General features: G+C 43.8%; 1 protein-coding gene across 4 annotated transcripts in view; it reads left to right on the forward strand.

Moving 5' to 3' along the window:
- The window catches only part of LOC126326510 (G2/mitotic-specific cyclin-B3), a 50,548-nt gene extending 27,998 nt beyond the window's left edge, over positions 1-22,550 (forward strand). For all 4 annotated transcript variants that reach the window (XM_049995670.1, XM_049995662.1, XM_049995678.1 and 1 more), the window contains exons 7-9: positions 15,936-16,110; positions 16,182-16,287; positions 22,028-22,550. In XM_049995670.1, the coding sequence (XP_049851627.1) occupies positions 15,936-16,110; positions 16,182-16,287; positions 22,028-22,079 (333 nt within the window). In that variant the 3' untranslated portion in view covers positions 22,080-22,550. The remainder of the gene's footprint in view (positions 1-15,935; positions 16,111-16,181; positions 16,288-22,027) is intronic.
- Positions 22,551-25,636: the final 3,086 nt, after the last annotated feature.

Genomic DNA, 25,636 nt, shown 5'->3' on the forward strand with positions numbered 1-25,636 from the left:
GACTGTGAAAATTTCCACCTTTTAGGCTGAATTAGACAAGGCTGGGGAAGATCTGGACAAGTTAGAGGAAAGAGTAAGAACAGGTGGAAGTGGACACTAGAAGAACAGGCTCAGAACTACATTAGGCAGCTTCGTGGTGATTGTGAAAATGTTTCACCTGTTGCTTCAGTTAGAAATTCAGGAACCTCAAGCAGATGCACAAAAAACTAAATGCAAATTGAAAAGTAACAATTTAGGGAAGTCAGTAAAGAAAAAGTTCTTTTACAGAGTTCTCATGCTAGCGGTGTTGGCCAACTTTTGCAGGACAAACTATAATCAGAATACCAGGTCACAATTTTTTAAACCTGAAGCTGGTTTGTAGAAGATGATGAGCATTTTGGCTCACTTTGCAGAGACTTCACAAAGGAAGACATTGTGGGTATGGTGGGTGAATAGGGTAACAACATTCAGATATTCTACATACAGTATGTGTTTTCTTTAATTGTCTGTCTGCTGAATTTAGCTAGTGTGATAATATTTTGACTGTTTGTAGACATTACTCCCTGCAGCTACATCTAACACTGCTGCCTTAACATTCCATTAGACTGGTATAGATATTCAGCCTTGCAACTCTTGATTTACCTCAGGGTCCAGCTATGCTATGTCCTGTTCTTCCTTGGCACCAAACTTTCTTCCATGCAGATTTCTATGAGTGCCTATAAAAGAAAACATTGCCTCTACTTAGTGTAGATTGCATCCAATGAACTATATATATTGTCACAGCCTTTCACCAAAGGCTACACATTTTGTGGGAACCAACTATTACAATCTTGTTAACATTCTGTGTGAGAATAGTATATGACAATCATGTATGTACATCGTATTCACCTTCCTTGGTGTAGGAAATCTTCCACGGACCAGAGCTTTTTATTCCTTGCTTTATGGAGATTAGATTCTCTCCAGCAGGTTCTCTGCACCTGTTGGGCAATAGTTTCCCCACAGTGTTTGGCCCAATGTTAACAAACTAATTGCAATCAAGCAAATCTTTAATCTAACTTCTATGTTTGATGGTTGATGCCAGTCAAAGAACGGCATGTATCACTACATATGAAGTGTTACCTGGCAAAGATAGCATTAGCAGAGACACATCAATGTTAAGGTTGTATCTTCTCAGGTGCCATGACGGACCTCATTTGAACTCTTCAATTGGGAAAGTTAATTTGGAGTTGGAATGGTTACATATATCACTCATGTGGTTCCTGTTTCCCTTGGTGATATTATACTATACATGGCCTTCACCTCAACAGGAAGCTGAAGGGAAAACAGGCTGCCCCCCCCCCCCCAGGGAGTTCACCACTCTTTAGCAGGTTTGTGCTTGGCTACCACAGGCCCCAGCCTTTGCAGCACTTTTTTCCCTTCTGTGCTGTCTATGCTCTTGCTATTTTTTCCTCTCCCTTGGGAACATGTTTGAGGTATTATTAGGAATGTTCTGCACTCTGTTGCTGACCTGCGAACAGTCACAACTTTCTTATTGGCTCCCTTTTCCTTTCTCTGTTGCCCTTCTCCTGTCATTCCTCCACTTCAGCGTTTGAGAATACTTTCCTTCTTCCCAGTGCCCTCCTGAAGGCCGGTCCACAAGTCTGATGCTTAAAAGGTGACTAGGTAATGCACAATTACCAGCCCCAGGATGACAGGTAAGGTTCACTCGTACCCCCTGGTGCAGGCCAGGCCCAGGGAGGGGTGATTGCCTGAGCTGTAACCTTCCCAAAATGCTGATTGGTCCCTGTGTCGGGTGTTCGGGAGGTGTGACCTGAGGTGAGAACAATGGTCCAAGGCTGGTGTGCACCCTTGTGAAGGGGTCCCCCAGTTCGAAGGACCGCGCCATTGGAGATGCTAGCAACCATGGATTTCCTCTCGATGAGTCAATTGTCCTCTCCATTGACGTTGACAAAACATAAATGTAATGAGGCTACTGATTAGGAGACCCTTCCCACCGCACTGTGGTTCTCTGTGGTATCACGTACTGAAGACGGTCAGTCCTTTGCAAAAGTCAATCCATTTATTATTCAGAAAGGTGCTTATGCCATTCCTGGGCCTGTTAAATCCTGCTCTTGTTTACAGAATGGCACTTCGCTTTTGAAGACGGCTTCAGATTCTAAAGGACAACTGCTGCTTTCTGCCTCGCTTCTCCACAGCTACCCTCCCCCCTGCGGGTCCGGGAGTTGGAATAGGCCCGAGGTATTCCTGCCTGTCGTAAGAGGTGACTAAGAGTCCCTCCCCCCTCAAGGGGGTAGTTAGCGCCTGCGTCCGGAGACGGACGGTTTCACGACCTATATTTGCATTCATTTTGGTTTTTCACTTCTGGTTTCTTTCTTCCTTCCTTTGGTTGGTTCCTTTCTTCGTTCCTCTCCATCTCACTGTCTTACTCACTCTTCTCCTTGCCTCCTTCTCCTTGCCTCCTTCTCCACTTCGGCGTTTGAGACAGTATGTCCTTTCCCTCTCTCCTTTTTCCTCTTCTTCCTTCCTCCCTGTGCGTACCTGAAGGTCGACCCACGCGTTCGCACGCTTAGCTGGTGACGGGGTAACGCGTAATTCCCCGCCCTGGGAGACAAGTAAGGCACGCACGTACCCCCTGGTAAAGGCCAGGCCCAGGGAGGGGTGATTGCCTGAGCTGGTCCCTCCGTCCGTTTCTCGGGAGGTGTGACCTGAGGTGTGAACAATCACCTAAGGCGGGAGTGCCCTCTGAGAGGGTCCCCACGAGGAAGGAGCGCACCATCAGACGCTGGCAATCATGGATTCCTACGCAGTGGATTTCTCTTCTTCTCTCTAGACTACTACCCACAAACGGAAACTTGACCAGCCTCCAGTGACAAAAGTACTACCGCCTGCCCCACAGTTCCTCCTAGTTTCTCGATCTGAGGACGGAAAGGATTTTTCCTGTCAACCCTTTCGTTATCCAGAAGGGTGTAGATGCCACAGCCGGATCTGTCAAGTCTTGTACCAGGTTGCGTAATGGTACCTTGTTACTAGAAACTGAGAGCGCCTTTCAGGCACAAAAACTGCTTCGGGCCACACTCCTGTACACGTTCCCTATCCGGATGGAGGCTCACCGCACTTTGAATTCGTCTCGTGGAGTGGTCTATACTAGATCACTCGACGGATTGACTGACGAGGAGATTGAGTCTTTCCTCACTGAGCAGGGCGTGACGGCTGTCCATAGGGTCATGAAAAAGGTCAACAATGACCTTGTACCGACCCGGACACTTTTCTTGACTTTTGACAGTGTTCAGCTGCCATCACGCATCAAGGCGGACTACGAGGTTTTCTGTTCGCCCCTATGTCCAGACACCTACGCGCAGCTACCAGTGTCAGCATTTCAATCACACTCGCCATTCTTGTTCCAATGTGGCTACATGTGTGGCTTGTGGCTGGGCTGCCCATGAGGGTGACTGTCCACCTCCGTCTCCTCGTTGTGTGAACTGTTGCGGTGACCATGCAGCGTCCTCCCGCAACTGTCCCGTCTACAAGGAAGAACGCTGCATCCAAGAAATTCGGGTCAGAGAGTCTCCACCTCAGCTGCTCGCAAGCTATTCGCTAGTAGGAAGCCCACGTTGCTCCCAGTGGGGAAGTACAGTACAGTACTGTCCTCGCCTCTCCTCGGAATACGAGGGAGGTGGCAACGCAGACATGCGATCTGACCTTCAGCACTACGGTCGTCCGTTCAGCCAGTGCTAAGATCGCCCGGTCGACGTCTCCTCTTCCTCCCGTCGCCTCTCCGACACAAGCACTTCCATCAGCTTCTGCCAGGACGAAGACCCAGAAGTCGGAAGCACGGGCCTTCAAGAAAGATCAGTCTCGTGCAGACCTTCTACGTACCTCGAACGGCCTTCCAAGAAGGCTCATAGGAAGCACAGTTCTCCTTCCCCGCCACGGCGCATTTCTCCTCCTGCGCCCCCCAGCGGTTGCCGCCCCAGGCCGTCATCCGTTTCGCCTGGCCACACCGCTGGTAGCCGAACATCTGGCCGTTCACCAGCGGAGGAAGCTCCCCCATCCAGCCATCTTCACAAGATGGCCGATGAACCTATAGTACAAATGGACGATGACTGTCTGCCTCCTGCTAGCAGCGGCAGTGCTCGCTCGAAGCCGGGCCCTCAGCGGCCTTCTAGATGACCCCTTCTTGCATCTTCTTCTCACGATGGCACTTATTCACTGGAATATTCGCAGCATTCGTTCCAACCGAGAGGACTTGAAATTGCTGCTCCGCTCGCACCGTCCGCTCTTCGTAGCCTTCCAGGAAATGAAGCTACGCCCATGCGATCAAATTGCCTTGGCACACTACACCTCTGAGCGTTTTGACTTACCCCCTGTGGCAGGTATTCCGGCTCATGGAGAGGTTATGTTGCTGGTCCGGGATGATATCTACTATGATGCCAATACATTGCACACCGGCCTGCAGGCAGTTGCCGTCCGCATTACTCTCCCCAATTTTACATTTTCCATCTGTACCGTTTACACTCCATCGTCGTCTGCCGTTACCAGGGCAGACATGCTGCAAATTATTGCTCAGCTCCCTGCACCATTTTTGTTAACTGGAGACTTCAATGCTCACCATCCTCTTTGGGGCTCTCCAGCATCCTGTCAGAGGGGCTCCCTGTTAGAAGTTTTCAACCAGCTCAATCTTGTCTGCCTCAATACTGGCGCCCCTACTTTCCTTTCAGACACCTCTCACACCTATTCCCATTTAGACCTCTCTGTATGTACTACCCAACTTGCACGTTTTCTGATACATATTCGAGCGACCACTTCCTGTGTGTTATCCATCTCCTGCATCATACCCCCCTCTCCGTGCTCAACTTGTTGGAACATCTCCAAAGCAGACTGGGGGCCCTTCACTTCCAGGGCGACCTTTCAGGATCAAACCTTCACAAGCTGCGATAGTCAGGCTGCACACCTCACGGAAGTCATTCTCACTGCTGCTGAATATTCCATCCCGCACACTACTTCTTCTCCATGCCGCCTACTGGTCCCCTGGTGGACCGCAGCATGTAGAGACACCTTAGGTGCTCGTCGACGTGCTTTACGCACCTTTAAACGCCACCCTACAGTGGCGAATTGTATCAATTATAAACGATTACGTGCGCAATGTCATCGTAATTTTAAAGAAAGCAAGAAAGCCAGCTGGGCTGCTTTCACAAGCACCTTCAACAGTTTTACTCCTTCTGTTGTATGGGGTAGCCTGCGCCGGCTATCAGGCACTAAGGTCCACTCACCAGTTTCTGGCTTGACAGTCGCGAATGACGTCCTTGTGGCCCCTGAAGATGTCTCCAATGCCTTCGGCCGCTTTTTCGCAGAGGTTTCGAGCTCCACTCATTACCCCCCTGCCTTCCTCCCCCGAAAACAGGCAGAGGAGGCTCGGTCACCTAATTTCCACTCCTCGAATTGTGAAAACTACAATGCCCCATTCACCATGTGGGAACTCGAAAATGCACTTGCCTGGTCACGGTCCTCCGCTCCGGGGCCTGATTCTATTCATATTCAGATGCTAAAGAACCTTTCTCCTGCGGGTAAAGGTTTCCTTCTTCGTACTTACAATCACATCTGGATTGAGGGACATGTTCCCACATGCTGGCGCGAGTCTATTGTTGTACTGATTCCTAAGCTGGGGAAGGACAAGCACTTGCCTTCCAGTTATCGACCCATCTCACTTACCAGCTGTGTCTGTAAGGTGGAGCGAATGGTTAACTCTCGGTTGGTTTGGTTGCTCAAATCTCGACACCTACTTACCAATGTACAATGTGGATTTCGTAGGCGCCGCTCTGCTGTTAAACATCTGGTTACCCTGCCAACCTTCATTATTCATAACTTCTTGCGGAAGTGCCCGACCGCGGCTGTGTTTTTGATTTGGAGAAGGCTTACGACACCTGTTGGAGGGCAGGCATTCTCCACACCATGCATACATAGGGCTTTCACGGTCGCCTCCCTCTTTTTATTTGTTCCTTTTTAATGGATCGACAGTTCAGGGTACGTGTGAGTTCTGTCCTGTCACACCTTTCGCCAGGAAAATGGGGTGCCCCAGGGCTACGTTTTGAGCGTCGCTCTCTTCGCCATAGCGATCAATCCAATAATGGATTGCCTCCCAGATGATGTATCAGGCTCCCTTTTCGTGGACGATTTTACTATCTATTGCAGCGCGCAGCGTACATGTTTCCTGGAGTGTCGCCAATGGCTTCAGTTTTTCTGCCGAGAAAACTGTCTGTATTAACTGCTGGCGCTTCAGAGTTTCTCCCACCGTCCTTATGACTCGGCCCCGTTGCTCTCCAATTCGTGGAGACAACAAAATTTTTAGGTCTTACATTTGACAGGAAACTTAGTTGGTTTCCACATGTCATGTTGGCTGCCCGTTGTACCCATTCTCTAAATGTCCTCGTGTTCTCAGTGGCACGTCGTGGAGAGCGGATCGAACCGTCCTACTTCGCCTATATCGGTCAGTCGATCGTCCGCTCCAAGCTGGATTATGGGTGCTTTGTATACTCCTGTGCACGGCCGTCCATCTTACGCCGCCTCAACTCCATACAACATCGGGGTTTACGGCTTGCGATCGGAGCGTTTTATACTAGTCCCGTCGAGTCTTCATGCTGAAGCTGGTGAATTGCCACTCACCTACCGGCGCGATATGCTGCTTTGTCGTTACGCCTGTCGGCTTCTGTCAATATCCAACCACCCATCGCATCGTTCCTTTTTTGACGACTCTCTCGAACGTCAATACAGGGTTGTATGTCTCTGGCCTGTTACCCCCTGGAGTTCGCTTTTACTTCGCCTCCTTCAACACCTTGATTTTTCACTCCCTGCAACCTTTAGAGTGGGCGAGAGCCACACACAACCTTGGCTCCAGGCTCAGATTCACGTTCACCTTGACCTCCGCTCGCTCCCAAAGGAGGTTACCCCCGGTTCAGTATACCACTCCCGTTTTGTCGAACTTCGAAGTTCATTAATATGACCTTCATTTATACAGATGGCTCTAAGACCAATGATGGGGTCTGGTGTTCTTTTATTGTCGGTGCACAAAGTTTCAAATACTGGCTACATGGCCATTGTTCGGTCTTCACCGCTGAACTCTTAGCCCTCTACCAGGCTGTTCTTTACGTCTGCCACCACCGACATTCTGCTTATGTCATCTGCTCAGATTCTGAGCGCCATCCAGAGCCTCAGTGATCCGTATCCGGTTCACCCTTTCGTGCACCGGATCCAACGCTCTCTTCAGCAGCTGATGGACGACGGGTCTCCAGTTAGCTTTATGTGGGTTCCTGGCCCTGTTGGTATCCCTGGGATTGAAGTTGCGTATGCTGCGGCCAAGGCTGCGGTCCTCCAGCCTCGGACGGCTTCTTGTTGTGTCCCTTCATCAGATTGTAGCACAGTCATTTGTAGACGCATTTTATCGCTGTGGCATGCCGATTGGGCTGCACTTAGGGACAACCAGCTTTGGGCCTTGAAACTGCTTCCCGTAGCTTGGACGTCCTTCTCGGCGGGAGGAGGTCATTTTGGCCCGGCTATGAATTGGACACTGCCAGATCAGCCATCGCCATCTGCTGACGGCAGTGCCGTCGCCGTTCTGTCCATGTGGGCAATTGCTGACGGTTGTCCACATTTTAATGTCCTGTCCGGATTTTACTACGCTGGGTCTTGATCTTGGCCTGCCATGTACTCTGGATGCCATTTTAGCGGATGACCCAGGAGCTGCTGCTCGCGTTCTTCGTTTTATCAACTTGACACACCTGACTCAGGATGTTTGATTATGCTGTAGTTTTTTAATCGTATGTCTGTTAATACGTCTTTTATAGTGTTGTCCCTTTTAGTTGCTGTTTTAACCTTGTGCCTCGCAGTACATTCCTAAATTAGTCAGGGCGCTAATGACCATTGTAGTTGTGCGCCCTAAAACCACACAAGAAGTTACCCTGTTCATGTCAAGGCATATAGGACTTCAAATTCTCCCTGTGATGTAATTTCCACCAGGCTGCTTGACGGTCTAACCAAGGCTGAAATACTCTTACCTCTCTAATCAGGGTATAATTGTCATTAGTCATGTAATGGAAAAAGGTCAATTCCTCCTTGGTGTCCACCCGTGCTCTTTTCCTCACCTTTGACTGGGTGATTCTGCCATCAAAGATTAAAGCAGGCTTTGAAATCACAGTCCAACCGCACATTCCGAATCCGATGCACTGCTACCAATCAATCAAACTAGAACATCTTGGCGACACCCAGCCAAATGTGTAACCTGTGGCAGGGATGTACACAGGGGAGAAAGTCTACCTCCTTCTCTCTGCTGTATCAACTGCAATGGCTGCCACACCACCTTCTCCCAGGATTTTCCTGTGTATCTAGATGAGTGGACTGTAAAAGAGATTCGCGTAAAGCAAAAATGCCTTACCCAGTAGCTCGCAAGTTACTGGCTTGTCACAAACGCTGTGGTCTCCCCTTTGGCACCTGTAGTAAGTGCTTATTACCCTTTGCTATATGAAGGACCTGGCCCTGCAGACAAGCAACCCCAAATTTGACTATGAGGTTGTGAAGTCGCCCAGTGTCAAGGTAGCATTGCCGCCCCACTGTGCTATAAACTGTCAAACTCCCGTGTAAAGGGGTGAAGCTACCCACTACACAACCAGCAGGAGGAAAGGACAGGAGAACTCCTGACAAGACTTCCTCTGTCCCTCCAGCCAAGCATCAAAGTCTTCCCCTAACCACAGGGCTCAAAGTTTGCTATAGACAAACAGTCCTTTCCTTCACCAACTCAAAGATCCTTCTTGACGGTATTGCCACATGGTCACTTAGCCTGGCTGGCCTCTGATTTGCTGGTGTGCAGCACTGTCTTTCTTTGTGTTGGACTCCAGACTGACTGCACAAGCACATCAATGCTTCTGTGGACCCCATGGAACAGGAGCCAGGATCCTCCTGCTTCTGTGCCCTGTAGTAGAGACTCCATCAGCTGTCCCTCTGTGGTGACAGTTGATACCCCTACATTTCATCGTGACTGTTCTCCAGTGGAATGTCTGCAGTGTTCGGTCCCACAGAGATTTATGCCTGTTTATAGCAGCACAGCATCCCCTTGTACTCTGCCTTCACGAAACAAAATTATGCCCTCAGGACCACTTTGGGCATGCACATTACTTGACGATTTGTTTTGACCATCACCCTGAGGTCTGCATGACCCCATTTGGGTGTCGTGGTGCTCATAAGGGATGACCTTAAGTCAACCCATTTGGCTGACAACCCGTGTACAAGTTGTTGCCGTTCACTTTTTATTCCCCCACCTGACTTTCTCCCTCTGTACCATTTGTCACTCCATGATTCGATGTCACCAGGGCAGACATCCTTCAGCTTATTGGGCAGCTACCTCCCCTGTTTTTGCTACTCGGTGACTTTAATCCACATCATCCCCTTTCTGGTTCTCCCAGGACCTGCCAGAGAGGTGTCCTCCTGGCCGACCTTCTTAACTGAACCTCTTGTGACTTAACACTGGAGCACCCACTTTCCTTTCCAACTCCTTGCACACTTACTCCCATTTGGACCTATCCTTTTGTACTGTCCAGCTTCCCCATAGTATTGAGTGGAAATGGTCACTCAAGTAGATGTCAGAATGGACCAGTGTGCTACGTTTGCTGACTCCTACCTCATCCACATGCATGCCCAAATGGCAGCTTACTAAGGCTGAGTGGCAGCTTTACTCCTCCCTGGCGACCTTCGCAGAGCAAGATTCCCTCAGTTGTGATGAACAGGTAGACTATCTTACCAACGTTATCCTTATTGCTGCAGAATGTTACATTCCTCGCCCTTCCTCTTTTACCACGTCGTGTCCCAGTCCTTCAGTGGACTGAGGCAAGCTGTGATGCAATTCACGAACGGAGAAGTGCTCTCCACGTTTTTAACTGTGACACTACGCTGGAAAACCGCGTTCATTGTAAACAAATGCTTGCAAAGTGTTGAGTTCTTCGGGATTGCAAAAGAGCTAGTTGGATATCATTCTCTTTTAACAGTTCCACACCTTTTGTCATGTGAGCCAATCTGACAGATCTCTAGAACAAAGATCCATTCCCCATTTCCAGCCTGACAGTAGGTGCCTATGTCATCGTAGATTCTTTTGCTATATCTATCACCTTGGGCCGCCATTTTGCGGAAGTTTTGAGCTCTTCCCAATATCACACCACCTTCATCCATTGGAAACGAGTGGAGGCAGCTTGGGCGATACCCTTCTCTTCTCCGGATAGTGCTGCAATGCTGCCTTCACTATTAGGGAGCTAAATCATGCTATAAACATTCAGATGTTGCTGAATGACAGAATGCCTCGGGGTTCGGTCTTGAGTGTCGTCCTCTTAGCTATCGCCATAATGGCCGGTCTCACATCGAGCATCTCCAGCTCTTTTGTTGATGATTTTGCCATCTAATGCAGTTCTCCAAATCTCTCTTACGGAGTGGCGTCTTCAGTGTGGTCTTGATAGTCTTCACTCCTGGAGCATCTCCATTGGCTTCAGCTTTTCCAATGAAAAAGCTGTCTGTATGAATTTCTGGTGGCACAAATGGTTTCTCCCATCTGTACATCCTGGACCTGTTGCTCTTCAGTTCATTGATACTAAGAAATTTCTGGGGCTCGTGGTTGATAGGAAACCCTTTTGGTCCTCCCGTGTCTCTTACCTGGCAGCTTGCTGTACAGTCCCTCAATGTCCTGTGTGTCCTCAATAGTACTTCTTGGGGTGCCAATCGAACCACTCTCCTCCATTTGTACTGGTCCCTTGTCCATTTGAAACTTGACTGTGGGTACTTTGTGTGTCTGCATGCCCATCCCTCTTACGCTATCTCAACACTATCCACCACTGTGGCATCCATTTAGCCATGGGTACCTTTTACACTAGCCTGGTTGAGTCTGTATACTGAAGCTGCTGAACTACCACTGTCCTACTGCTGTAACTTTCTCCTCAGCAGGTATGCATGCAATTTGTGTGCCATGTGTAGCCATCCATCCTATGCCTCCTTTGATTCCTTTGATCACCAGCATGGGGTGTGTCGCTCTTGTTACCTCCTGGAGTCTGCTTCCACTACTTGCTACAGTGGCTGAAATTCACCCTACTTGCAACTTTCCCAGTGGGTGTGAACCCTTTGCCACCTTGGCAGTGTGAACGAACCATGTTTAATCTTTACCTTCATTTTCTTCCTAAAGACACTACTCCACCTTTGATCTATCGTTGTCAGTTTCATGACCTTTGCGTAGAACTTCACAAGTGCCTTTGTATACAGTGACGGCTTTGACTGTGGGATCGTGTGTGCCTTCGTCATTGGAACCAGTGTCTTTGATATCGGCTTCCAGCACACGTCTCGGTATTTACAGCTAAGCTTTTCGCCATGTATTGGGCCACGGGAGTACATCTGGCGACACAGCCTACCCAATTGTCCTCTGCTCATACTCAGAGCCCTCCAAAGTATGTGTGTGCTGTACACTGCTCATCCCTTAGTGCAGCAGGTCCAGGAAGACTCAATTGCTCACTCTTGGTGGAGTCAGTCATTCTTCTGTGGTTCCCTGGTCATGTCAGCCTGCCAGGAAACAAAGCTATGGTTCTCATACCGCAGCCTGTGAGTATATCTATTCCTTGCAATGTTATCTGCATTGCCATCTGTCAAGAGGCGGCATCTCTTTGGTGTCGCCAATGGTCCTCCCTCCAAGGGAATAAGCTACGGCTTAATAAGCCTCTCCTGGTGCCTTGGACATTATCTGCCAGGAGGAGATTATTTAAACTTGGCTGCGTATTGGGCACTGCCTTTCTAGCAATCATTTGCTCAGTGGTGTTGTCCCACCACTTTGTACACCTTGTGCCCAAATTTTAACTTTTCACCACTTCCTGCTGGAATGTGTGTGTTGTGTGTGTGTGTGTGTGTGTGTGTGTGTGTGTGTGTGTGTGTGTGTGTGTGTGTTAGAGCTTGGGTTTGCTATCTGATTTGTCAGCCATTTTAGCAAATGACAGCAAGGGCTGTCAACCACATTTTACTTTTTATCTGCCAAAGCAATATGGTGACGGCCATTAAATTTTAAACCCTCATATTTGTATGGTGGGTTTTTAAGCCCTTTTTCCATGTGCTTTTTTAGTTGTCTCCTTTTCTGTCCATTGGGACTGACAGTGTCTCTAATCTGTGTCTCTAATCTGTGTTCTATAGTTTTTGCACCCCAAAACAAACTGGCTGGGCTAATAGTAGAAAATTTGTGATAAAACGGCAGTGGTTACAGTGTTGGTAAAATCATCTTTAGAGTGAAAAGGGGGGGAGGGGGGCGGCAGGAACACCGTTTTAAGACAGGTTATGAATGAAACAAAACCTTTTCGGTGTGAGGATGAAATGAAGTGTAATTCTGCTTATTGTATCAGCACTAACAGCGGTTCATTAAAAACTTGCAACAGAAATCTTATTTCAACTCAGTGGGGAATGTCAGTAGTCTTCACTGCATCAGAATATTCTAGGACTAAAAAGTAAAATTAATAAACTAATAATCTGCATTGATAAATTAGTCGTCAAACCCAGTTGATGTAACAGACTTCTGAACATGTGTTAAGTGCCTCATGATTTAGGTTAGCATCTCAATTATGTAGAATAGATGTAGGAATAATGGCTTGTCATAAATTTAAGAACAAATATTCGTAAATATTACCTGGAGCGGCATATATATAGGAGCATGTTTAACCAAAGGAGAATTTCATAATAGTGTCTATTGAGCACCTGCAGGTAATTCCAATCTGTTCATAAACTGTGAAACTGTTCTGGCCTAATAAACATAAAAACAAAGAAATAGTGGTTATTGGTGATTTAAATGTAGTCAAAACCAGACCAGACGGCACAGGCAACTTAACTATTATGAATATGACCATCACTCCCCAAGCAGAGGTACCGTATTTACTCGAACCTAAGCCGCACCTGAAATTTCAGACTCGAAATACGAGGGGAGAGAGAAGTTTTAGGCCGCACCTCCAAATCTAAACAAAGTTGGTCCATTGTAATATGAGAGAATTTAGGTCGAATGAGTGACGATACAGCTACAGTAGTTTGGTTCGAGTCGTAAGCTTAGCAGTTAACCTTTACCAGGTAGCCATTGCTATGCATCAGGCGCTCCGTCTGTATTTATACGGGTACCCTTGCTTTTTCATGTGTTTCGTCTGGTTTGAATTGATTGCTTATTTTGCTTTGTTCTGATAAGTGCCGTTTTTTTGTTATAGGTGTTTACGTCACTCTAAGCTGAAAATGCATTACTGTACTGTCATGATGTTTGTCGCTTTCTCATAGTGCATGTTTACGGCCTGTGGCCGCACTCGGCATTGCTTGCTTTTGGGCGCTGTGTGCTACCGCTGCTTACAATTAAAAAACAATGGCAAGAGACTGCTATTTGTTACTTACTGCTGCTTTTTTTTAATAATGATCAACAAGAACCAAATAAGACTGCGTATGATAAAACATGTTCTGAAAGAGAGTAAGGCGATAATTTTTCTGTTTGAAAATATTTGCGGCTGCTTCTTTAGTACATCAAATTCTGCACAGAAATTAGTCATCTTAGATTTAAAAATCTAGTCAGTTGCCATGCTTAATTTCTGAGTGTATCACTATTAGGCATAAGAATAATACAAATATAAACGACACGATATGTATATTCTTCCACGTTTGCTGTTGTCTCACTCTAGTTTCTTACTTTATCAGGCAGACAGGGTTTAAATGAGATAGCAGCAAACATGAAAGAATACATGGCAAAATGTTTATATTCGTATTATGGTGAAGAGAATACTGCGTGTGATTCACAACTTGTAAAAGTTCCTATTAGCAACAATCTCTTGTCACAGGTAGGAAAAAATTAAGAATGTAGAGTTGGCCATGTTGACAAACGTCCCAAACAGTCTTGCAGTCAGATTTTCATATTACATTAAAATTCTGCTACATTCGAAGATGGACAATAGGGAATTTGTATTTACTTCGTTGGATAATGTATGAAAATGCAGTGGTCGAAATTCGGGGCAGAGGAAAAAAGCTAGTCTTCCACCTTTTTTAAATTTATTTACTGATGCAGGTGTTTTGGTGCCAGTATTTATCTTTGTGCCTGCAAAGCATGCCTGTGTAGTGCTACATATATTCGATGGCAGAAGATAGTTGTGGCGGCACCTACCAACATTTCTCAGAACTTCAGCTTGCTTTGCACTCGATTCTAAGCCACAGGTGGTTTTTTTGGATTACAAAAACTGGGAAAAAAAGTGTGGTGTAGATTCGAGTAAATACGGTAATCCTGTTGTAAAATCTTTAAATTGTTGAAATTTTATCTTTACTAGAATCTTTTGATAGTGTGGTTCTTAGTTTCATAACATGCTAAGCTATCTGTGCAAAGTCATTTATTAGTGGACCATTACCTGAATGGTTATAATGTGCTGAAATTTACCCATTGTTTAAGAAAGTCAAATTTCCATCCCATTTCACTTTTGCCAGTAGTCACAAAGTTCTAGAAAAAGCAATCAGCTTCTTAACCATCTGACAACAAATCTCTTAACCATAGTCTCAGTTTAAATTTCTAGAGTTCTAATACACATACAGTAAAAATGTACTAAATATGTTAAATTAGTCTACTGTTACGTTCTATGTCACAGGCATTTGACTGTAAATCACAATACCATTCTAAGTAAATCAGATTATAATAGAGTAACAAGAATTGTTGCAAAATTGTGAAATTCCTGTATTTGACAAAACAGGTGTCATTAGGAAAGACATAAATTAAGCTATCACGCATCAAACAGAACAAATTGTGGTGAGGTGTCCCACAAGGTTCCATCTTAAGGCTTTTGCTCTTTTTGTGTGTGTGTTAATGATCATTCATCAGTACCATTGCCAGATGCCGAGTTTGTTTTGTTTGCAGCTGACATAAACATTGCAATCAGTAGCAAATCAAATGTAGTTGTAAGAAGACAGGTAAATGAAATTTTCATGGGCATTAGTAAATGTTTCTTAGCTGATGTTTTGTTACTCAACTTTGGAAATGCCCTACTTGCAGTTCAGAGCTTGTGAAAGGTTCTCTGCCATATTTGTCCAAGATGACAAACAGGAGTGGAAGGAGCAATGTGACTGTTGTCATAGATATAAAAATGAAAAGTCTCACTTTCATTCCAAAATGTCATATGGGATTATTTTTGGGGGTAACTCATAAAGCCAAACTAAGCTTTCCCCGAGTGCAAAAACCTGTATTAAGAACTGAGTGTGAACTAAAACAGACTGTAGAGGCCTGTGTAAGGAAGTAAGGATGCATACTACTGCATTTCGCCAGATTTATTCCTCTAACTTTTTAAAATCTTCCTCACACAAACAGCTAGTGTCATGGAATTAACACTAGAAATAAGAATAATCTTCAAAAATACTTGAACACTTCAATTCAGAAATATCCATTATTCAGGATACAAATTTTCGGTAGTATGCCAGTAGCCACAAAGTTTTACTACTAAAATAGTTCAATTAAAGAGGATCCTAAATCAGTTGTTGGTGACAAACTACTCCTATATGGGAGGCACATTAGCATACTTCTATTTCTCATTGTTTGCTTTTCATTTTAAATATTTGTGTAGTGTTCTTCTGACACGTTCAACGACCTGGAGGATCTCATCACAATGGATAAATTGGAATGAAAAGTACATTTAATTCTATCAATTTCCAGTGTTAAACTGTTTTTAACTCCTGTGTGGGAATCATTTAATCTGATAACTTGAATTCTGTTACAAAGTTCAAAAGTGATGTGAAACATTAATCTTGGTAATACATAAAATCTGTACATAAATTGTGGGTCTGGTAGTCTAGATTGTCATGATAATGCAGCAAGTAATCATATGACTTGCTGTAAAGTAGTATTACATTTTCTGTTCCATATTCACAATGGTGTGCTTATTATTGCTTAAAATTTGTTGCAGTGTTCCAAAGTAACTCTACCAGTCCTCACATTGGCACGTTACATCCTTGAACTCTCCCTTATGGAATACACATTTGTGTCTGAATCAGATTCAAAGTTGGCTGCAGCTGCTTTATTACTTGCTTTAAAAATGAAAGAAATATCTGGGTGGACAAAAACTCTTCAGTATTATTCTGGTGAGTCAGTTGTACAATTAAGACACACAGATGTATGTTGAATACGGTGATAATACTGGTTTCTTTCACAGGTTATAGCCTTGAAGAAATCAAGGATCTGGTTTTTAAGTTGAATGACATGCTGAAGATGAAACCAAAGGAAGCATTGTCCACAGTAAGAAACAAATATTCCCACAAGTAAGTGTGTAATCAATTACATTAACTATTCGTCACTGTAAAACACACTGCTTAGAATCCTCTGCAGTGCTGAAAGAATTACTGTATTTACCTGATTCCAAAGTGAGGTTCCCACATTGTTATTTGAAAGTCTCGCCATGTTTGCAGATAAAGCTTTGGAAACTGATATTGTGTAGATTTACTTTGAAAAATTCATAATGGTTGAAGGGAGAAAAGTGGTGCCATCTTGGCTGAGAATGAATATGAATTCAGGGAGAGAAGTGATGATTGAGCAGCATATTTGGTAGTGCTGCCAACCATGAGAATATCTTACTTTGTTATGAATATCTACCATGTTTAAACTGCAGTTTGTTGGAAGCTATTGGATTGACTTCAAAACTGTTAAAATAGTAAATATACATTACTGCAAGAGTAAAAGCATAGGTAAGAGAGTGGCATACTTCCATGTGTCAAGCAGCTTTGTTCTCAAATCTCACCATTATATATTCCTTTTTATTTCCATTGTATCTAAGTGGCTGGTTCTACACAGCCAATGAGGCCGGTAGACAATGTGCAGAAGAGGTAAAAATCTCGTGTCAGTATAGATGTGAAATTATTGTGACAACCATGTCAGAATATATTTGTGACAACAAAGATTATTCGCATGCAGCAATTTCAGCTTTTTTACTATTAATATTGTTACTGTACAATAAAAAGTGAAGATAAAATTAATGTAAACCATCATAGAAGGTTTAGCCAAGAGATAAACATAAATTTGAAAGATTACACCCAGTTGGATTTATATCCACATATGCTACAGTTAAATTACCATCGTCCTTAAAAGTAAAAGTAGTACCACAGTGTGCCATGAGCTGTGGGCCATCTGGGGCAAAAACAGTTGCCGAGCACTTATCTGAGCACTATGCTCAAGCCTCTGTCTGGGAATTATCCCCCAGTATTTTGCATCCTCAAATGGTGGAAAGAAAGGAAAGCCCTCTGGTTCACTGAACATTACAGTGAACCCTGTAATGCTCCATTTACAGAGTGGGAGCTCTTCAATGTCCTTGCATATTGCCCAGACACAGATCCTAGGCCATATTGGATCCAGTCAATGATCAAACATCTCTTGTGTGGCTAAAAGCAACATTTCCTAGTCATCTTCAACCGGATCTGATGGGATGGTGTCTACCATAGCAATAGCGAGAGCACAATCATTCCAGTGCTCAAACCTGGCAAATACCCACTTGATGTAGATAGCTATCGGCCCATCAGCCTCACCAATGTTCTTTGTAAGCTGTTAGAATGTATGACAAGTCAACAGTTCTGTTGGGTCCAGGAGTCATGTGGCCTACTCGCTCCATGCCAAGGCAGGTCGCGACAAGACCACCTTTGTTATAGTGACCATTTCCCATTGATTCTCTCACTCCCTTTCCACTCCCCGATGGATAGGTTACCCTGTTGGACTTCCCAATGTGCCAATTGGCTCCAATATACTGCACAGGTCATTTTTTCTCCCTCTTTGTCAGGTTGTATTGATGACTTCTTACGTGACTTGTCTGACGCTATTGTTCACACTGCTAGCCTTGCTGTACCGTGCTCATCTGGACCATTTCGTTGTCGGCAAGTCCTGTGTAGAGGCACCCATCAGTTGCCAGCCTTATTACATTTAGACGCCTTCACGCTAAGGCTCCATTATTTAATCAGAGCAAACAGCAGTGTCAGGAAAGCTTGGTTTCTTCTCACAGTTCTACTATCCCTATATCATGGGTATGAGCTACAGTTCGCGCTCTCAAAGGTTGCCATCGGCAGTCCACCCTTCCGGGCCTTCACCTCCCGCATTGCCTTTGCATGTACTTGTTGATTCTCACGGAACATCTTGCAACCCATTTTGCAACAGAATCAGCCTCCTATCTGGCTGCTTTCCTTCACCAGAAATAGCAGGCCGAAGCTTCTGCCTTGTTTTGCCCCCTGTCAGTAAGAATCTTACAACAAACCTTTTACTGAGTGGGAATGTCATTCTGCACTTTCTTATTCTCATGATACATCCCCTGGCCCTGACTCCATAACAAACTGCCTCAACATCTGTGATCCACAGCTGCAACATCTTCACCTGGTGTTTAACTGTATTTGGCTCCAGGGTGACTTCCCTTCTCAGTGTTGCGATAGCATCATGGTTCCTGTCCTTAAGCTGGTAAGAACCCCCTATTTGTTGAAAGCTATTGGCCAGTTAGTCTGAAAAATGTTTTTTTCAAGTTACTTGAACGGGTGGTAGCCTGTTCGCTCAATTGGGTCCTCGAATCTCGGGATCTATTGTCTCCTTACTAGTGTGGCTTCCGAGAGGGACATTCTTCGATCAATCATTTACTTCGCTTGGATTCCGCAGTTCTGCAGGCTTTTCCCAGTGCTGCCATTTGGTTGCAGTATCTTTCGACCTTCACAAGGCCTATGACATTGCTTGGCGCCATCTCGCATTATTCCCACTTCATGAGTGATATCTTAGAAATCTGAAGTGGATCACTATCTGCCAGTTCCTGTTCCACCAGTCATTCAGGGTTCAGGTTGGTACTGTTTTCAGTTCTCCACGGACCCAGAAGAATGGCATCCCACAGGGTTATGTATTGAGTGTACTGCATTTCCTCATTGCTATCGATGGACTAGTGGCCACTGTCAGTCCTTTGGTCACCCTTGCTCTGTATGTGGATGATTTCTGCATTTGGGTTAGTTCCTCTTTGATGGCTTCTGCAGAGTAGCAGCTCCAGGGAGCTATATTGCATGCCTCTGCATGGACCCTCACATCGGTTTCAGTTGTCTCCTTTAAAATTGTGGGTGGTCCACTTCTGTTGCTGTACTATAATCTGCCTGATCTGGAGCTATATCTCGATGCACGACAATTACCTGTGGTCCCACAGTTTCTTTTTTTGGGCGGTCTTTTTGACAAACAGCTCACTTGGCAGCCTAATATCAGACTTCTAAAGGTAGGGGAGGTGTGGACTGCTCCAGCCTTCTCCGCCTTTATTGGCATTAGTGCTGTCTTGCTTGGACTATAATTGTCAAGTTCATGATTCGGCTGCCCCCCTTCCCCACTGGATCTCCTGGATCTGGTCCACCATTGTGGATCCGTTTGGCCACTGGTGCCTTCCGTACTAGCTGTGCTGATAGTCTCCTGGTTGAAGCTGGGATCTCCCCCTCCCCCCCGCCTCTTTTGTTTGGCGGTCCCAGCTTCTGGTTTCTTATGCAGTCGCTTTCCATTCCTCTCCCACTCATCCTTCCTATTCTATCCTGTTTCCAGACCATGCACATCACCCACCTGATTCCCACTCTCGGTGGGTTTGCCACTTGGGCTCCGCTTTGCGTCTCTTCGCCGTGATTTTCAGCTTCCTTCTTTGTCGTGTTTTCCATGCACCCTCCCCATCACTCTCCCATGCCCGGTTAGTTCCTCGGCCCTGAATTCGGATGGATCTCTGCCGAGGTCTGAAAGATTCCATTCTCTGATGCTATTCCGTTGTTTCTTCCAAATTTTATGGGAGTTTTTGGGATGCTGTTGTTTTTTACACCGATGGCTCTAAATCTGCTGATCATGTGGAATATGCGTTCACATCCTCTGTTGGAAAGGAAACTATTGACCGGTGTTTTTTTCCCCACCATCCCTTGGTCTGGACCATCTCCCTGATCTTCATCGTGCTGCTTGTTCCGTTTACTTCCTTTGGGTCCCTGGCCATGAGGGTAAAACCACATAATGAGCTTGCTGATCATTTGGTTGTGGGAGCAGTCTCTTACCTGCCCCCTCCCCCCCCTTATCTGTAATCCCTCCTGCAGCAGATTTACAGCTTCACATAAAATCCCACTTCGCACAATCGTGGGCCAACTCTTGGGAGGCTATGTCCCTGTCTAATAAACTTTGTGCGATTAAGGTGACACCAGTCCTGTGGCGTTCTTCCTTCCACCTCTCTCGAACGGCTTCAGCCACCCTGTCGTCTCTGCATTGACCATACCAGGTTGGCCCATGGTTTTCTTTTGTGTAACGAGCCAACCCCATTTTGTGGTTGTGGAGCCTTCCAGTCTGTAGCCCACATTTTGGTGGAATGCCCCCTTCTTTTGGTTCTACGTACTAATTAGACTTCACTGCACTTTACCTTTAATGTTTGCTGATTCCCGGATGGTCAAACTGGTTCAGTTTCCTCTGTTGTACCTTGAGCCTTGCTTGCATCAGGTAAAAGGGACTGATGACCCTGACCCTGTAGATTGAACTTTAGATTACTTGGAATGGGTTATAAAGGGACCAGACATTTGGTGGACCACACAAATTTCATTAAGGACACCATCTATCTTGTGGGACTTTAAAAAGTGTATCTTGGCCCAGGCATGCTGGTTAGCTTCAACGTGAGGTCTTTATTCACGAATGTAACAGTACAAGATGCAACGAATGTCTTAGAGAAATGTATAGCACTTGATATGTGATCTAGTGCACCACTGTTTAACAGATAAAGCTAAGAGGAGAGCTAAAGATAGCACAAAACATCGCTCTATTACCATATGTTAAAGGTGCCACTGAACAGGTAGGCAAAATTCTCCACCAAGCAGGCATCAAGCCAGTTTTCTGAAGCAGCAACAGAATAAAAGATGTTCTTCGCACAATGAAAGATACAGTTGACAAACTACATGCTGCTGGATTTTACGAAATCGGGTGTGAATGTGGATTAGTGTATGTAGGAGAGATGGAGTGACCAATTAGCACAAGGATATGTGAACACGAAAGATAAATCCGACTGGGACAGCCCACCTGTTTAGAGGTGGCAGAGCGGCAGGATGTGTGCGGCAAACATTAATTTTGGTTCAGCTCACATACTGACAAAACAGCCTCTTAGTTTCAGGAGGAAGATTAGACATTTCTATTGTCTCTCTAAACGATCGGCCATCATGCACAGAGGATCGGTACAGATTTCTGATGACTTGGCTGCCAGCAATTACAGTGCTAAGGGGTGATAGCTCACATGAAGCAACACATACAGGCATGCGGGAGAATGCAGTGGCCACAGGTACATAGAGTAGTGGCGCACCTTAGCAAATGCTAGACAGCAGGAAAAAGCTGTCGCAGTTGCTCCCTGGTTTTCTATTCGCCAATTTCTGCCAATCACAAGCAGTAAGCAAACACCAATCAAAATGTCAGGTTTACACCAATGAAGACATAATAAAAACGTCAAGAAAGACTTTGAACGTCCCTCCCCTTCATCCTAAACAGCCTATCAGAATTAGATAACTGCTATGTCTGCAGGTTAGTTTTCTCATTCAGCAGTAAATAAAAACACCTTGAAAGTCACTTGAAACAGGGACTGAAATGTTGCTTAGGTTTATATATATTGACAATGCAGTCACAAACCCAGAAAAATTTTGTTGAATGGGTTGATGGCTTTGGGAGCCTACATTTACATGTTTTATCTCCTTGTGATACCAAAATCTAAAAATTGATAAATGCCATAAATTTAAAATAGGTATATTTTTAGAAATGTTTTTATGCCAATAAAACTTAATTTTCATTAGTCAAAACGTTAAATTTTTCTCAAATACCCCCTTTAAAAAAGGGGAGGGGGGTTAATCTTGTACTAAAGTTAACACTATAAGTTGATTTACTAAGATTAAAAGTTACAGAAAGGAAAGAATAGCTTCTCCTTAACTACTGTGTGTGTGTGTGTGTGTGTGTGTGTGTGTGTGTGTGTGTGTGTGTGTGTGTCACACACTAATAATTTTTTTCCTCTTTGTTCAGAATATTTTTTGAAGTTGCCAAAGAACCAGTATTAGCAGAAGTCAACCTGTGATGAACACAAATGCCATTCTGGAGGTGCACTGCAGTAATCATTGTTGTTCAATTCTTCATTATTTACTGTTTTTTCTGCCAGTATATTTTGTACAAAGTCTGTTATTTATAGACCTTTACTGAGGTTTTATACAATTCGAGGTTGATACTTCCAGTGTAAAAACATTTTTATATTCTTTACTATTAATCTATACATACTTTTAGATGTACATATTTAAGTGCTGTATTTTAAGTCTTTTGAAAATAAAATTTTTGACGTGAATGTGAATTGGTAATGTGTATACTTCTGTCATTTTTGTATTGTCAGCATAGCACTGCCAACCAAGTCTTCCTTAAAATTACAAATCTGCTACTTTGCAGCAGTACTCAGCATCACTGCTGTTTATATTGTACAAAGTTATAATTTTATGTATTTATGACAACTGACTGTAAGTCTGTAAATAGTGTAAAAAATAAATTTTCTTTTTGATAATTCATTGTCTTTGAGAATGACCTAAAAACCTAAGATGAAGGCAAAGTCCCGTGTGGAAAATGTCATGACCTGAGCCACAGATACTGCTGAAACAACTAATCATGCTTTCTTTATTTCCATGTTTTCCAGAAGTTTGATTCTAATTTATCAATTGAGCCAAATTGTGAAATATCTTAAACATAGCCTTTTAGACACCTGACAAAGCTTAACTTCGCTTTAGCTGCAAACAGCTAAATCTCTGGTGTTGATTATATGCATAAATGTGAAATCATTCTTGTTAACTTTGGTTTGTATCAATAGTATCACGACTCGCATGTAACTGTGATTCAGGTCACATTTGCAGGTAATGTGCTAAATTTCAGCTGAGTAAGGATGGGAAATGAATGCATGTCTGGCTGCTAGATGTCTACATGCTTTTCTCGACTCATGGGCAGTAAAAATGCTTATGTCATGATTCTGTGAAGAAATTTTGTTCAGATATCATTCATTTGGCTTGAATAAAACACTTGTAATACATTCAGTACTTGTACCGTGTATGGATAGTAGTGAAGAGGAAATCACAAGCTTAAATATTCCATACATCCCTGAAAATAGTCAAATTTGTTCCTGTTACACTGCTTTTCAAGTGCAGTATGTTAATTGTGCCTTTTCTATGGTGAAAGCTTTACATTAGGTATAAAAATTCAGTTGTTGGTGCAAATGTAACTTGTGCAGAAGATCAGTTTTCTGAGGTAGCCTTAAAACAGACAAGGCTAATAAATTTAACATATCATATGCATAACAAGATGACACATTGAGCACAGGAACGATTAAAGGAAATATCTGAATAAATACATCTGTAATCTGTGATACACATTGTTAACAATCTTTGCATTGAGATTGAATATATCTGGGAACTTCTGGCACAAAAGCAAATTAATGTTGGCTATGTAGGGACGAATTATTGTAACAGTATCAATGTACTTAGAAGGCTGTAAATCTGAAACTGGCTTTCATTTACAAAAGCACAGAAAACTGAAAACAAAGCACCATTGTAAACAGATGTTTCCTGTGCAAGTGCTCTTTGTCATTTGTTTCCTCAGCCTGTGCTTCAGCTGCTATTATTTTGCCCCAGGCTTTTTGAATTAGTTTCATCACTTATTTGCACTAGCACTAATTTCACAGCAGGATACTGGAGTCCCAAACAAGTGAGAACTTGGGAGCACATGAATAATTCTGCAGAGAATTTTGAGTTTGAACTTGTTTGACACAATGTCAATGATGGAGTACAGTAGAGAGGAGTTTGTGGTTTATGCAAGACCAGGTGGTGGTTAAGTGAAAAACACAATTCTTGGAAATCTGTCAGAGGTATTGCAGAAATATCTTAATCCCCAAGTAAATGTTATCACATCTACCATGCAGGAATTGCTATACTTACAAATACGCTATCCCGGACGAAGACCACAGTTGAAATATGGTCACTATTTTTATTTACTTAAATTTGGCATATTTCATGACAGTACCTTTTCCGTGAAATGTTTACAAGGTGATAATTGTCTTGGCTTCAGTTGTCTAGTGGAAGTATGATTCCACTATGCAGTTTTGTTGACTGCAGAAATGTCCTGGTTCAATGAGTTTGCCTCATTTTTTGGTGCTTCAAATACCATTTCTTCAAATGTGGTTTCTTCTTAAAGCTTATATAGAAAAAGTAATAACAATTCTTCTTTTTATTCACTCCCAAATTATGACTGTGACCTGCACATTGTTAAACTGTCAACACACAAGAGTTCACTGCTGACTGTCTTTGACGCTGGAGACGTCTTTGACTGTAGTCATTTTACACAACACACAAGCTTCCACTTGTAATGAGTCTTTGATATTCGTCACATTTACTAATATTTCCGAGAGTGAAAGCATATTGATTATTACAAGTAAATTAACAAAAAAGGCAAATTACAAAAAATTCTGACAAAAATATAAGAAAATATTTAATTTGGTATCGACAAATCCGGTAAAAAAGATCTCCCAGATCCATTGCAGATTGCTAAAAGAAATTCAGTGATCACAAACCTGAATGATCAGTCACCAGAAAGTGAACCTGAAGAGTCAGATGTTTATATTCCTGGGTGTGAAGTTGTTGGAGGATTGAATGTTTGCATTTTTGTTGTAGCCCCCCCCCCCCCCCCCCCCCCTCTACTGTATGCCCCCTTAAATGTCCAGGGAAGCACAAGAAAACAGCATGTACAAAGTGGAAGAACTTAGTTTTACACAAACTTTGTAATTTAAGTGCACTACCTGAAGTCACATGTATGCCCAATGTGATGTGGTCTCAAAACATAAATACTACCTCAGCAGCCACTTTTACTGACACCAACACCAAATAGCTACTTCGAGCAGCAGATCTCTGCTGCTTGAAATATGTACCCGCTTCCTCACATTTAATTTCAAAACCTTGTAAAATAAAGAATGCAAAAGGTATTTGGTTATGTCTAGATTCCTACTGTGGGTATTTGTTGAAAGATATTCTTAACATTGCTCTGAAATGTTACGCAAGTGATGACAGACTGAAGCAGGCAAAGTTCTAAATGGGCTGATTATCTCTTAGTGAAAAAGGTAAGAAGATGAAAGATCAGTAAGAGAAGCATCTCCTAATGAAAAAGGAAAATTCAGATTTAAAAACTGATTTCATAAAATTCCACTAATTATGACCAAAATGGGTAAAATGTCAACCAGTGAAGGAAGTATGTACATGTATTTACTACACTAATTTGAAACTTGTTTCATAAGTAGTGTCACAGAGAATAAGCATAAAGATTGATATGCTTTTTTGTGTCGAGAACTGAGACCAAAGTTGGTTGCAGGTGTGTGCAATGTTCATTTAGACTTCACTGAGAACTAGCCTGTTGCTTTGCAGAACAGTTCAAACCTACCACTGGCACACATCCAAAGTGTCAATATTCAAATATGTTGCTCACTTCTGTGACATGTTAAGTTTGCTGTTTGTTATTGATCATCTCAGTCATGACAGTGCACATGCATGCTATACTGGCAGCATAATTGGTGTCATAGCATCTAGAGGCCACACATTTCCTAAACATTTGATGGCG

The sequence above is a fragment of the Schistocerca gregaria genome, chromosome 2 (genome assembly GCF_023897955.1).
Source record: "Schistocerca gregaria isolate iqSchGreg1 chromosome 2, iqSchGreg1.2, whole genome shotgun sequence".
Lineage (NCBI taxonomy): Eukaryota > Metazoa > Arthropoda > Insecta > Orthoptera > Acrididae > Schistocerca > Schistocerca gregaria.